The following is a 14,540-nucleotide window of genomic DNA, read 5'->3' on the forward strand; positions in this document are numbered from 1 at the left end:
ATCCCTTCCTATAATGTTTGTTTTAAAAACGCCATGTATTGACAATGAAGGGATAATTAATTGTTTTTAGTTCAATGTTTGTTTTAAAAACGCCATTGACAATAAAGATAATGTTTTGTTTGATTTATACAGAGCGGTCCTCTTGTCTGGAATTGTAAGGAACATCCAAATTCATAGTTATGCAATGATGTTTACCAATAAACTTGAACATTTGATTGTCAGTTTGTGGCTCCAACTATTACATTCAGTCAGAGGCTACTGTCTTCGGAAGGTTGAACTGAGTTGGCTCTGTACTACTCCACCCTGTCTGCTCGTAATGCCATGTAGGCCTACATCTGCTTCAATGTGTTGCACTGTCAGCTTGTAGATCTGCTATTATGTTTCATATCCTAACTATTGTATTCGTTACCCCTCCAGGGGCAATAGAGCACCGAAGTCCTGACATAACTCGCTCATCCCGACGATTCCCCTGGTTCGCGGAAGTAATTTCTCTATGGAGAATAACATGGGGTGATCTTAATATCGTCTACTATAAGCGTTGTGGTCCAAAAATAAACAAGCTGTCTCGGCGTTATTGTTAGGGAGGTGATCTGTATAGTTTGCAACAGTCAGTCACTCATATATGATACAGTCTGCTTCTAGCGAAAATCTAACTAATTCAGCAGCAGTAACATTATCGTTTTCTCTCAGTCAGTTGATTCTTCATATCCATATGAGTGAAGCGGCCGGGATGACATGTTAATTTTTCAAACACAGTTCTTATATGAAGCAATCTAAAAATCATCCTATGGCGATTTCAATGCAACTAAACAAATACATGAACCTGGGGACTGACGCCCTCTACTGAAAGTGACGTCAGACTTCGGTGCTCTATGGGTGTGTGTGTGTGTGTGTGTGTGTGTGTGTGTGTGTGTGTGTGTGTGTGTGTGTGTGTGTGTGTGTGTGTGTGTGTGTGTGTGTGTGTGTGTGTGTGTGTGTGTGTGTGTGTGTGTGTGTGTGTGTGTGTGTGTGTGTGGTTTAACAGCACGCAAACCCATTCATTAAAGGCCAGAGGATTTGTGTCAGTTTCAACCTTATTCTAAAGTTGTTCAACAAGTCTTTTGTGGTATAGGCTCCACAACAAAGTGTCTCACCACTGGCTCTCAATAAAGTATAAAATGAGGTAATAGTCTTTAAAGAAGTTGTGGGCGGCTCTTAAAAGAGCCTTTGGGTTGTTGGTAGATCAAGTCAGCGTTATTAACCTCCGAATCCGTACAGAGTGCGTCCCTGTCTCTTCAGAGCATATACAACATCCATGGCGGTCACGGTCTTTCTCTTGGCGTGCTCGGTGTAAGTGACGGCGTCACGGATCACGTTCTCCAGGAACACCTTGAGGACACCGCGGGTCTCCTCGTAGATCAGACCGGAGATACGCTTCACGCCGCCACGGCGAGCCAGACGGCGGATAGCGGGCTTGGTGATTCCCTGGATGTTATCACGAAGCACCTTGCGATGGCGCTTGGCGCCTCCCTTTCCAAGTCCCTTGCCTCCTTTTCCTCGGCCTGACATTTTTTGAGTTCAGCTGTAGTTGCAGTTAGAAAACTGAGTGATTTGAAAGCTCAGCGCCGTGCCCTTTTATTTGTGTTCTGAGGACGTAAGGGAGGACATACAGAGCGAGCTGTGGGCTGCGTGGGCGTTACTAACTCCGCCCCCCACAACACACACGCGCGCTCGCGCACACACACACACACACACACACACACACACACACACACACACACACTGTAGCTACTGTAGCTTTATCGCATTATTTGTATTTTTGTATTATTTTTTTCAGTGACTAAATCCACATTAGGGCAGCCGGGGTTGTGGGTGGGAAATTTGGTATATATATTTTTTTGTATTGGTCTTAATGAATACACTTGCTGACCGGCTGTCGGTATTGAGCAATTGTCCATATGTGACCATACCATTGACATCCTGTATAAGGCAAACATGTCAAACTTTCATTATGCTATGTATGCTATGTATTATGACTACCCTTCCGAACATTTGCACTGGGTCATATTTATTTATACATTTCATGACTTCATGTCTTGCTTATTTTTGTAACTAGGCATTGTGCAACTTAAATTGCACAATGAGATAATTCTGATGATGTAAAGGTGGACACATTATCTGTTTTTACTATTACATTTTAAATGGCATTACTGAATATAAATGTTATTTTGAAAAAAACACTGAACCAAAATCCAAGGCAAAGTGGATTAAAAAATTGTCAATATTCATAGGGATGAGGATATTTGCAAGAATCCATAACTAATAAAATAGGTGTCAGGGGTGAAAAGTTTGGGAGAACATCAGCATAAATAGCAGAATTGTAAATACATTTAGAATTGTAAATCCTTATGCCCATTATAAAAAGCAGGAACCTTTTAAACTGGTTATTATTCCAGTGATAATTACATAAACAGTAAAGATAGGATACTCTTATAAAACAATGTGGTTGGCTCTTAAAAGAGCCTTTTTTGGGTATAAAGATGGAGCAGGCAGTTTACTTCTTTTTGGGAGGTGCCTTCTTTGATGCTTTAGCAAGCTTCTTGGCTGGAACTTTCTTGGCTGCTGCGGGCTTCTTAGCCACTTTCTTGGGGCTCATGGTGGCCTTCTTCGGGCTTTTAGCTGATACTTTCTTGGCGGCTGGCTTCTTGGGTGATTTATTTGTGGCTGAGGGCTTCTTTGCTGACACCTTCCTGGGCTTCTTAGCCGCTACGGGTTTCTTGGTTGCAGCAGGCTTCTTTGCTTTAACTGCTTTCTTAGCAGGAGGTTTCTTTACGTTCACCGCTTCTGAACTCTTGTTCATTTTGAAAGAGCCGGACGCACCGGTACCTTTGAGCTGGTTCAGGGTGCCTTTAGCGACCAGGCTCCTGACGGCGATCTTAACGCGGGCCTTGTTCTTCTCAACATCGTAGCCACCGGCAGTCAGAGCCTTCTTGACCGCAGCCAGGGACACACCGCTCCGCTCCTTGGAGGCGGACACGGCCTTGACAACCAGATCAGCGACGCTGGGACCGGTCTTCTTGGGTGCTGCCTTCTTTTTGGCGGCCTTGGCCGGTGACGGAGCTGGTGCTGGTGCGACTTCTGCCATTATTGTCTCAGATAGTAGGTTGCTGTTGTTCCTCAAGTAAACTCTCACAGAATGATGCTGAACGCTCTGAAGAGGGGCTGGACTTAAACACCACATGAGAACCATGTAGAGTCAACACACACAGGCCCTCTTCTCTCTTGTGCCACTTGTGTTTTCTCCTCGATTAAAACAAGTTATAACAAAATACTGTGTAGATTATTTAATGCGTCAAATACCTGACCAGTTAATACACACATGTGCCTTTCTGTCATGAATATATCTAAGATGAAAGCAGTTCATTCCTTTTTAGTAATAACCTCAAAACATCACCCTTCTACAGTCAGAGCACAGTGTTGCCTCTGTCATTTTGCTTCTAACATAGTCTAAAGTAACTATGTTGTAATAACAACAATACTCACAATCAATTTAGTAGACATTCCTGGTGACGCGATACCATAAACTATACTTTTGTTATGTCATCCATTTTGCTATAAATATAATGTTTTCTGACCGCAGTAAACACACTCCTGTTCAAGGAAAGCATGATGGTGGAGTTGATCTCAAATTCCAATGACAGAATGCCATTTGTTGGGAAAATTTTGGACAAATGACTCACTGTGATCAGAAAACTAAGCGTGTTTAAATCTACAATCAATTGTATCTGTATATTTGATTATGGAGAAAACACACATCTAGGTAGGCCTAAATACTTCATGATGCAATGTGTCATGCTGCAAAACATTTCATGATTAACTCATCATTGGGCTCTAAATAAAACCAGTAAGACGCATGAGGGCGAGAAGCTAAAGGGCGAGGTTGCGTGCACGCATTTGCCTTGTTGATGGCAGACTGCTGGGAGAGCGCTGGTGCTTTGGCATGGACGGTCAGATCAACATGGAATGAATTCTGTAGTGGCCATAAAATGTCTTGAGTGTACAGGGTTTGATCAACATAATGGAATGTCAGAACAGGTCAGCTCCATACAGTATATGGAGATCTAAAGGGTGATAGCGGGGACATTCTCTTGAGTGTACAGGGTTTGATGAGGGCCCAGGGCCGGGCCTTAATTTTCAGTCCTGTTGAGTTTTTGCAGGCTGCTGGGCTCGACTGCACTAATAATTTTGGGCCAGGTCCGTCTAGAGTTTGAATAGTCTATAATCTAGTCTATAATAACGACACAATTCAATTCATTTCAAATGAGCTTTACATTGTGTTTGCATTGCCAAAGCAAGTGTCAAAATCAAATTAAAATGGGAAAAGTATACATTTGGAGGGGGTACAGCATTTTGCAAACAGAGATATACATTGCAACGTTATATACATGTTATACAGGGTATAAAGCTTTTGTGGTCATTTTGGTACAAATAGCAGCATTTTCTTGCAAAAAAAAGCTGAATGCCGGCAGCCGGTGAGCATGTATACATACATCATGGATGTATGTATACAATATTTTAGGCCAATAAAAAAAATACTATATACCAAATGTCCCTTTTTAAACAAAAGAAGCCTGTCAGCTTTTGGACTACATGATAAAACCTGGCACACTATATTGCAAGAAAGGTCTTTGAAATGCCACGCACCAACATTGTGTACCAAACCCAGTTATGTTAGCTCATGTATTGATGTCACATTTGTTTTACAAATATATTTTGGTATGAATAAGAAATAAGGATAAGAAAATGAGTTACACATGGGTACATTGACACTGAGGATTTGACTGTGGCACATGTGTGTTAGAGTTAGACAATACATTTAGCACACTTTGAATACCCCCACAAATACTAGAAACATGCTCAACCCCCACCTTGAGAAGCCACTGATAGTTATGTAGATTAGATTTACACCAAAACTCTACACTTGCTTTGTACAGCACTACACCAGAGGTAGCCCTACTGATTTTAACCCCTGCCATTTTTACAGCAATATGGGAAAATCATCTTTCCTATATTCTGCAGCACTACAGTGGAATGACTTGCCTCAAGCTGATCTGTTCCTTAGAAAACTTTAAATGCACATTAAAAAGATGGTTGGCTGATAAACATGACGTAATATTTTAATCTATCCACAGTTTAGATTATAATAGGTTAAAAATAAAAACACGAAAAACCCAAACAATATAAAATAGATTTTGTCTTGTTTCTTGTTATCTTTGTTTCCTGCCCCCTTCCCCAACAGGAACAGGGTCAGGGAAAAATACAAATGGTATTCTGTTTTAATCCCCTTTCCCCCAAAAGGACCACAACGGATGAATGTAGTTAGGCTATATATAATTATGTAGATTCGATTTACACCAAAACTCTCTACACTTGCCTTGTACAGAAGCATCATTCAACACAATGGAACAATGACACCTCTCCACCACAAGGTGGAGCTGAATGTCTAAGTAATTTAAATAATTTGCATGTTGATCACATTTAAACCGTAGTTTAATTGTTATACATTATTAAAAGTAGGACAACTTCTTAAATTAAAGCATAGAATATAAACGCACGATTTAAATTTCAGCTCGTGCAAAACAAATGAAAGGCATCCAACTAGGCTATGCGTAGATATTTCGGACACGCATTAGTTGAAGCAAATTCAGCAGTTTCTGGCTTTTTGTCACGTGAGTTGAACGTGCATGAGTAGTGTACAAAGGAATAATTTCTCTTAAAATAACACATCTGGTGGCTCTTAAAAGAGCCGTTTTGGGGTTGACAGTGATAGTTTAAGCACGTTCTCCACGGATTCGACGGGCCAGCTGGATGTCTTTGGGCATGATGGTCACCCTCTTGGCGTGGATGGCGCACAAGTTGGTGTCCTCAAACAGACCGACCAGATAAGCCTCGGCAGACTCCTGGAGAGCCATGACGGCGGAGCTCTGGAAGCGCAGGTCGGTCTTGAAGTCCTGGGCGATTTCCCTCACGAGGCGCTGGAAGGGGAGCTTGCGGATCAGCAGCTCGGTGGATTTCTGGTAACGACGGATCTCCCTCAGAGCCACTGTACCGGGACGGTAACGGTGAGGCTTCTTCACTCCACCGGTTGCCGGCGCGCTCTTGCGAGCTGCCTTGGTGGCGAGCTGCTTCCTGGGCGCTTTGCCTCCGGTGGACTTACGAGCTGTCTGCTTAGTTCTTGCCATCTCTCTCTGTAAAGTTGTACTTGTAATAAAAAAATGAGCACAAGCTGCAGCCTTTTATGTCATCGGCTCTGACCTTCTCCGATTGGTCTTTGGTCAGAAACCTCCTTCTTTTGGAGGAGCCGCTCGCGCCACTAGTAGTGATTGGTGGGTATTTCATACACACTGAGCCCGCGCTCTCGTCCGTTTCTATGATTGGTGGGGCGTACAGCCGCACATAGACGTTTACAAAGTTGAACATATTAACATATTGAAATAATTGTAATATTTTAACAGTATTTTTTAACGTTTTTCCCGGATTTGTATACATACACAAATTGTGTTTAAAACATGCCTTCTCTCGTTCAATTTGGACTAGGCCACAAATTGCTCATGTTGTTTTATGCTGCACTGTTCCCCCTTATCATGGTTACTGGCTTGATTATGGGTGTTGGGATTGATGCGCTCAATTAATTGTAGGTTACAATTAATTCATATTGATCTTATGAAATCCCTATATAATATGAGTCTTTATTCTTTATAAAAAATATTTAATAAACACGCCCAGACGCCCAGTAACGAACCAGCAAGAGCACTGATGCCGCCCTCGGCGCCCTGACTCTGTGTAAGCTTTTATTTATAAGATTATTCTTCACTTCAGTCGGTACATGATACCAAATAGAATAGAACTGCTGATTTATTTATTTCGGCTGGATGGTGTTGATTGAAGCATGTCTAATATAAATAAATAAACATGGGGCATAAGTAATGACATTATTTTGTCGAAGGTTCTGTTTCTCTAAACATATTTACATGGCAACTATATTAAATAAAGGAACTTTCTTTAAATGAAGTTGTGGGTGGCTCTTAAAAGAGCCTTTGTGGGGTAAAACAGGCTGTTGTGTGGATGTTTACTTCTTCTTGGCGGCTGACTTCTTGGGTTTCGCCGCCTTGGGCTTTGCTACCTTCTTTTCTGGGGCTTTCTTGGCGGCGGCGGGCTTCTTCACCTTCTTGGGACTCTTTGTGGCCTTCTTGGGACTCTTGGCTGCTGGTTTCTTTGCAGCGGCAGGTTTCTTTGCAGCTACAGGCTTCTTTGCCTTCTTTGGAGATTTCTTAGCGGCTGCGGGCTTCTTGGCCACTGCCTTCTTCGGAGACTTCTTTGCCGCGGTGGGTTTTTTGGCTGCAGGCTTCTTGGGTTTGACTGCTTTCTTCGCGGGTGTCTTTGCCTTCGGTGCTCCCTTGTTCATCTTGAAAGAGCCAGATGCTCCGGCACCTTTGGTCTGAACCAGGGTGCCTTTAGCGACCAGGCTCTTGACAGCGATCTTAACGCGGGCCTTGTTCTTCTCGACATCATAGCCGCCGGCAGCCAGAGCTTTCTTGACCGCAGCCAGGGAGACACCTTTCCGTTCCTTGGAGGCGGACACGGCCTTGACGACGAGCTCGGCGACGCTGGGGCCGGTCTTCTTGGGTCGGGGTGCTGCCTTCTTCTTGGCGGCTTTAGCCGGGGAGACGGCGGGAGGCGGAGCTGGAGCGACTTCTGCCATTTTGTAGTGGTTCGAGTTTCAGATGCACTGAACTAAATTCTGAGTAGAGAATGTTGTAAGAGGAGGAGGGGGTGGAACTTAAAGGATATGTGAGAACGATGTAGACTCAACCCACTAGTCTGTGCTGCAGAATACTGAGACAGTTGTGTTTTCTCTACAACTAAAACTAAATAAAATACATACAAAGAAATTGATTAAAGTCATACAAAAAATCGAGCAGATAGCAGACGAGTTTAGCGTCATAATCAAATCATGTGGAGCGTTGAGGAGTCATGTATTCTATTTAGGGATGTCTAAAACCTCACTTGTACACCTTTACATGTACAGTTGTTTGTCAACTTTCCTCTGTCATTTGTCTTTTAAAATAGTTTAAACATATTATACCCTGTTCCATATTTGCTGAAGAGCAAGCAGAGATGTCTGGGTTTGGAATAAAAGTAAAACTAGTCGTTTGTGGTGAAGATTTTTGTTTTTAATGTACAACTTTCCAGTGTCTGCAAACACAGCTGTTGGGACTTTATCTTACCCTGCTAAGCTCTTGTTTTGTGATGAGAAATCTGACATGTTTCAGGTAATTTCACACTCAAATGTATAATTTATATATATGCAATCCAATACTTTTGTGATTATATGTATCACAAAACATGACAGGTCAATAAAATGTAAAATAGATGAAACACCACACATTTGCAGGCAACATATAGGCCTACATATATATATATATATATATATATATATATATATATATATATATATATATACATACACAATAGGAGAGTAAACAAATTGAATGATGACACTTTGTTTGCCGCTTCTAAAATGTCTTACATTCCACTGGTTCTATTTTTATTTTCCCTCAAGAAAAATTGGAGTGTGGAATAGAGCTATTCATTTGAATTGAAATATAGACTTACCCTAAATGTTTATCATCATATATCCCTAGTCCCTACTAGGGACTAGGGATATATGATAAACATTTAGGCCCCCTTGAGGATTGATCAAACTCTTCGGCTCTGGTCCCTAGTGAGACAATAGACCAGGCAGGCCGGAGAACATTATGCAGAAACAAAGACAGTGAGACACTATTTTAGCAGGACACTAGATCATCCATGCTTGAGTGTAGCCCCATATGTGCCCTCTCCCTACGCTCATTCGGTATCTCCGGAGCTACAGAATGAGCGTAGTGCTGAGGGAACATACTGGGCCTAGCTTGAGTGGCAAGGGAACTCAGATTAGAGTGGCAAAGCTTGTTTCTGCATCTCTACAAATATGTTATATATACAACTATGTGCCAAATAACACTACAACTCAAGTAAGCCAAGTAACATTAACACTGAAACCCAAATAGACCCCACACACACACAGTATGGCTGTATTAAAGTTACTTAGACATACAGTGTATGCAGCAGGGTTGTACAATCCGAAGTAGCTTTGAATCTATTGACACAGGTGACATCAGTAGCCTATATGTTTACGCTACATTCAGAATCAGCACAATAGTTCTGTAGTTATGTTTATAACAACAGTGAAGACATCGCTTTAGATCAGTGGTTCTCAAAGTGTGTGTGTGTGTGTGTGTGTGTGTGTGTGTGTGTGTGTGTGTGTGCGCGCACACACACACACACACAAGGTATAAAAGATCTCGCGCGCCTCTTCTCCAGCACATTTCTTCGAAATTCAACTCCAAAACTAAATATACATCAAAATGAGTGGCCGAGGAAAGACCGGAGGATAATATTATAGTCCTCTGAACTATAAAGCCGCAGGCACCGGGGGTGTCTGCGGTACCTGTAAACTAATTTCTCTCATATCTGACACCTAAAAAAAAAAAAAAAAAAAAACTGAACAGAAAGCACGAATATTGGGGAAATGCCCCCTGCGGGGGAGGACCCACGGTCCGAGCCCGGAGACCGGACAGGGCGGCACTGGGCTCGGATCCGCTTTATCGGACATGGAGAGCCTCCGAGCAGAAGCGTGGTCGGACAGTATCTGCTCAGAACTAGGTGGATGGAAGTGAGTGAAATATACTCCTTTATTGCCCTACCAAACAGGAGAGAGTTTGAACTCTCTTTCCACCGTGAAGGTTCCCTGCGGAAATTCAGCACCCTTTTTGCAGACAGATCTGTAGAGGGCGAGTGGAAGGACTTTGAACTTCATTCCTCGGTGCCTGTCGACACACTCATTGTCATGATCAAGTTCTGGACGGCAAGAGTAGCGGATTATGACATCGAGCAGTACCTGAGCAGGTACTGCACACTCTTGCGCCCAGTGGAAAAGCTCCTGGATGAGTTTGGCTTGTGGTATGGGGTCCGACGCTACAGAGTCAAGCTGCATAAACCAGGCAGTGACGGGCGACCCGTAGACCTCCCTAACTCCATTTCCCTGGGGCCATACAATGGGAAAATCACCTATGCAGGCCAGATACAGAGATGCTATATCTGCCAGTCCAGATTTCACCAGGTGAAAGAATGTGACATCGTGAAGTGCTGGAAATGTGGTATGACTGGCCACAAGGGGAAGGAGTGTACTAGTGCCGGAGTCTGTAGCCTGTGCAATGAAGTGGGGCACACTTTCTTCACCTGCCCACAATCGTACAGCAACAGAGCAAAGCGGCGGCAGCAGCAAGCTACAGAAACAATCCCGGAGCCAGAGGCAGCAGCAGCAGGAGAGACGCCAGCACCCGACAGCCACGTCAGCCAGCAGAGACCGACACAGGACATCCCATCAGCTGACAGCCAGCTGACGTCACCTGACAGCCAGCTGACGGCAGCTGCAGCACCACTCGTCGAGGGGAGGCGGGGACCAGAAGAGGAGACTCCGCCCGCTGACAGCAGCCAGCAGATCTCAACTCCAGCAGCACCCAAGGAGAGGCAGAGACCAGCGGATAAAGAGCCGGCACCTGAAAGGCAGCAACAGCGCACGAAGGCCACCACCAGCGGGCAGAAAAAGCCAGCGAGCAAGCCCGCAGCAACGCCGAGGAAACGGCCACCGAGCGCAGCTTCAGCGGGGGAGGCATCGACATCGCGGACGGACGCAGCGGCTGCTGTGTCATCCCTACTTCCAGAGGGAGGAGACGCTGTGCCAACATCATCTTCAGCTCCAGCGCAGCTTCCCCCTGACGACGCGCAGCCATCAGATCAGGACATGGACAGTGCTACGCAGGTCAGTCTTCCCAGCTATCAAGTGCCGAACGATGCAGACACAGAGGACAGAATAAGCGACATTTTGCGGGATTTAGAGACTAACGAGGGTCAAACCGCTCTCGAAGACGCGATTGATATTTTGTGCGGATCACAGTCTGAGGAGCGGGGCCCTGTACCCACCTTGTTGGTGTCCACAGAGAACTTCCCTCCCTTACAAGGGAAGAGAGACAGACAGTCTCCTGACCTACATAAGAATGGAAAGAAATCTAAAAGCCAGGTATCGAAAAAGCCCTTTAAAACTCGATGATGTAGGCCCACTACTCGCCATCATGATGTTTAATATCACCACAATCAATGTAAGGGGAATACAGCAAGAAAGCACTAGACAGGAGAAACTTAATATAATGAAAAATATTAGAGCTGATATTATTTTTACACAAGAATTGCGGCTAAAAACACTGGCTGATGTAAATACTGTCAGAGAGTACTGGTCCCACGGGTGGTCGGAATTTTCAATTGGTGGCGACCACGTGGATGGAGTCGGTATTTTGTTTAACACAAAAAATGTAACTATTCAAAGGAAAAGAGAAATAATACCAGGCCGACTTCTTGTCTTAGACTGTGTCACACCCTTTGATCATGAAGTCGTGAACGATGAACGAGGCAGTTTGTTTGTTGATACTGGAGGCTTTATTTTATGCCCAAAAGCCTACGTCAAACTGACGAGTGACGAAACACACAAAAGAATAAATCATGATTAACATGAGTACCAAATTAAACACATAACGAAATAAATCATAGCGTAACAAACAAATGCTCAAAACAAACGCTATTTACCTCACTGGCTGCCCATAGCTCAAAGGGCATGCGGAAAGGAACCAAACATGAACTTCATAACCAGGACTGCAAAGAAACATAATGAACAAAAACGATCAATAAACCTTGTAATGTTTTGCAATGAGGAACTTAAATGTTGACAAATAACTGAATGACATGACACCAAAATAACAAAACGAACCTTTCATTGCGACATGCAGACATGCAGTCCTGCTCTGTAACAAGCGACTGCTCCCGTCTCACACTAAAGTGTCACTGACAGACGGAAGCGCCATGACTGTTCGGTGAGGCGCCTAGTCTACGCCCTATATGCTGACATAACGGAAATGGGCGTCATATAAGTGAACTTGAACTCTTGAAGCCTGGTCATTATAACGATAGTAAATAGATAATATAGAAACGTAGTAAATAGATAATATAATGTATAGAAAATAGACAATATAGAAAATATGGCAGCCAAACTCCCACCAAAATCAGAAATTTGATTTTCCAGAATAACGCATTTTGATTTAGACCTTAGTCTGCTTCTACTAGTACCACAATCTTGTGTACTGGTCTGTCCAGATAAACTGGTTTGTTATTCCGTTTTCCCTGTTGATCCAAGGTTGAATCTCCAATTAGAAGTTTGACCTTCCTGACCGTGCCGTCAGGGCTAGGATAGACTTCGGTGACTCTTGCCACCTTCCAATGATTCCTGGGAGAGTTCTCCTCCTTTAAGATGACAATGTCATTGATTTTAGTGTTTCTTTTGTCCTTCTGCCATATGTGTCTTTGTTGCAAATTGAGGAGATATTCCTTTTTCCATCTTATCCAAAACTCATTAGTCATGAACTGTACTTGGCGCCATCTTTTGCGTAGATATACGTCCTGACTGATGAATTGACCTGGAGGAGGCATGATGATACTGGATTTCATGGTGAGTATATGATTAGGGGTGAGTGGTTCGAGACTGGTCGGATCATTTAAGTGTTCTGTCGTTAATGGTCTGCTGTTTACGATTGCCATAACTTCATATAAGAAGGTCCTTAATGAAGTACAGTCGAGTCGTTGGGGTGATTTATCAAGAATGGCCGTTAGAACACTTCTGATGGTTCGGATCTGTCTCTCCCATACGCCTCCCATGTGACTGGAAGAAGGAAAGTTCAGGATGAACTCACAGCCGTATTCTTTTAACTGTTCCTTATTCAAATCCTTCATTGCCTCCATGAACTCTCTTTTTGCACCAACAAAATTGGTGCCCTGATCACATCTCAATTGTCTGACATTACCACGTATGGCAATGAACGTGCATAAAGCGTTAATAAAGGCGTCAGTGGTAAGGTCATCCAGCATTTCAATGTGTATGGCGCGACAACACATACACGTGAACAGTAACCCGTATCTCTTTAGCTCCTTTCTTGCTTCTTTCACATGGAAAGGGCCAAAGCAATCAATGCCACAATAAGTGAAGGGCGGGGTCATTTCCATTCTGTCTTCTGGCAAATCTGCCATCTTTGGTTCCTGAGTGGCTCTTCTGTACCTTCTGCATTTGGTACATCTGTAGATGTGAGAGGCAACTGCATTGCTGCATCCAGTGATCCAGATGCCACTGGATCTTAATTCGTTCATAGTTATACCTCTTCCTTGATGCTGTACCTTCTCATGATAATGTTTGATAAGTAAAGCAGAGATATGACTTTTCTTGGGTAGAATAAAAGGATGTTTAACATGAGGATGGAGAGAGGACCTGGTCAACCGCCCTCCAACCCTGAGAACACCATATTCATCAATAAATGGGGATAGTTTATGCAACTTATTTCCTTCTGTCTTGAGCCCTTTGCCTTGATTCACATCTTTGATTTCGGTGCTGAATCCATCCCTTTGTGCCAACTTGATTATGAACAGTTCCGCTTCTTTCCGTTGCTCAATACTTGTGGCTCCATCTGAGAGTGTGAGACCCTTGATTCTTCGAGCATGGCGTTTCAGACAAGCGATGGCTTTGACAGCTCTTTTCCAATCAGAGAACTTATTCAACCGGTCGAGCAACGTCCTTACTTCCTTTGCCTCTGTCTTATATACTTGGGCCTTGCGAAGTTCCGGATCGTCAGTGATCTCTTCCAACATGGTTTCTCCTTTGGGTAGCTCTCTTTTCCACAAGAAGTCTGGGCCAGTGAACCAATCTGAAGCAATAAGCTGATCAGCAGTTAAGCCTCTTGATGCATGATCTGCAGGATTCATTTCAGATTGGATGAAGTGCCACTGCTTTGGATCTGTAAGAGACTTGATTCTTTGGATTCTGTTGGCAACAAATACATGGAATAGTCTTGCATCGTTGTTTATGTAACCAAGGACAACCTTTGAGTCTGTCCAAAAGTATTCTGTCAGACCGTCGATCTCGAGCTCATTCCTGAGCATAACACTGATCCTTGCTGAGACAACTGCAGCAGATAACTCAAGTCGTGGTATGGTGGTTATCTTGGTAGGAGCGACACTGGCTTTCCCCATAACTAGTGAGCAATGGACGTCTCCATTGGTGTTGATAGCTCTGAGGTAAGTACATTCCCCATAACCAGTTACACTGGCGTCTGAGAAGTGGTGAAGCTCGTACTGCTGTACAGTGAAATCTGCTGGAACAAAGCATCTCTTGATCTTAATAGAAGACAGTGTCTTAAGGTCTTGTAGCCAACATTCCCATTGGGTTCTGAGCTCTTCTGGGAGTGGATCGTCCCAATCAAGTTTCTCTCTACACATTTGCTGTAAGATCTGTTTACCCAGGAGGATAAAGGGTGCTACAAAGCCCAAGGGATCATAAACGGAAGCTACCGTGGAAAGAATACCTC

At 43.6% G+C, this 14,540-nt stretch overlaps 3 protein-coding genes across 3 annotated transcripts; all 3 read right to left on the reverse strand.

Moving 5' to 3' along the window:
* Positions 1 to 1,236: 1,236 nt before the first annotated feature.
* Positions 1,237 to 1,548, reverse strand: LOC310855388 (histone H4; the record flags this gene model as incomplete). The annotated part of the gene is made up of 1 exon (XM_083760365.1): positions 1,237 to 1,548. One exon carries the CDS (start codon positions 1,546 to 1,548, stop codon positions 1,237 to 1,239), a length of 312 nt encoding a protein of 103 aa, XP_083616491.1.
* A 985-nt stretch (positions 1,549 to 2,533) lies between these two features.
* Positions 2,534 to 7,741, reverse strand: LOC310856033 (uncharacterized protein; the record flags this gene model as incomplete). The annotated part of the gene is made up of 2 exons (XM_083761251.1): positions 2,534 to 3,206; positions 7,113 to 7,741. The coding sequence occupies 2 exons, from the start codon at positions 7,739 to 7,741 to the stop codon at positions 2,534 to 2,536; spliced, it is 1,302 nt and encodes a 433-aa protein (XP_083617377.1).
* LOC310855283 (histone H3.2) lies at positions 5,811 to 6,331 on the reverse strand (the record flags this gene model as incomplete). Its single annotated transcript, XM_083760229.1, has 1 exon — positions 5,811 to 6,331. The coding sequence occupies exon 1, from the start codon at positions 6,219 to 6,221 to the stop codon at positions 5,811 to 5,813; it is 411 nt and encodes a 136-aa protein (XP_083616355.1). The 5' UTR covers positions 6,222 to 6,331.
* Positions 7,742 to 14,540: the final 6,799 nt, after the last annotated feature.

The sequence above is a fragment of the Protomyctophum parallelum genome, assembly GCF_964188405.1.
Source record: "Protomyctophum parallelum genome assembly, chromosome: 3".
NCBI classification, from domain to species: Eukaryota; Metazoa; Chordata; class Actinopteri; order Myctophiformes; family Myctophidae; genus Protomyctophum; species Protomyctophum parallelum.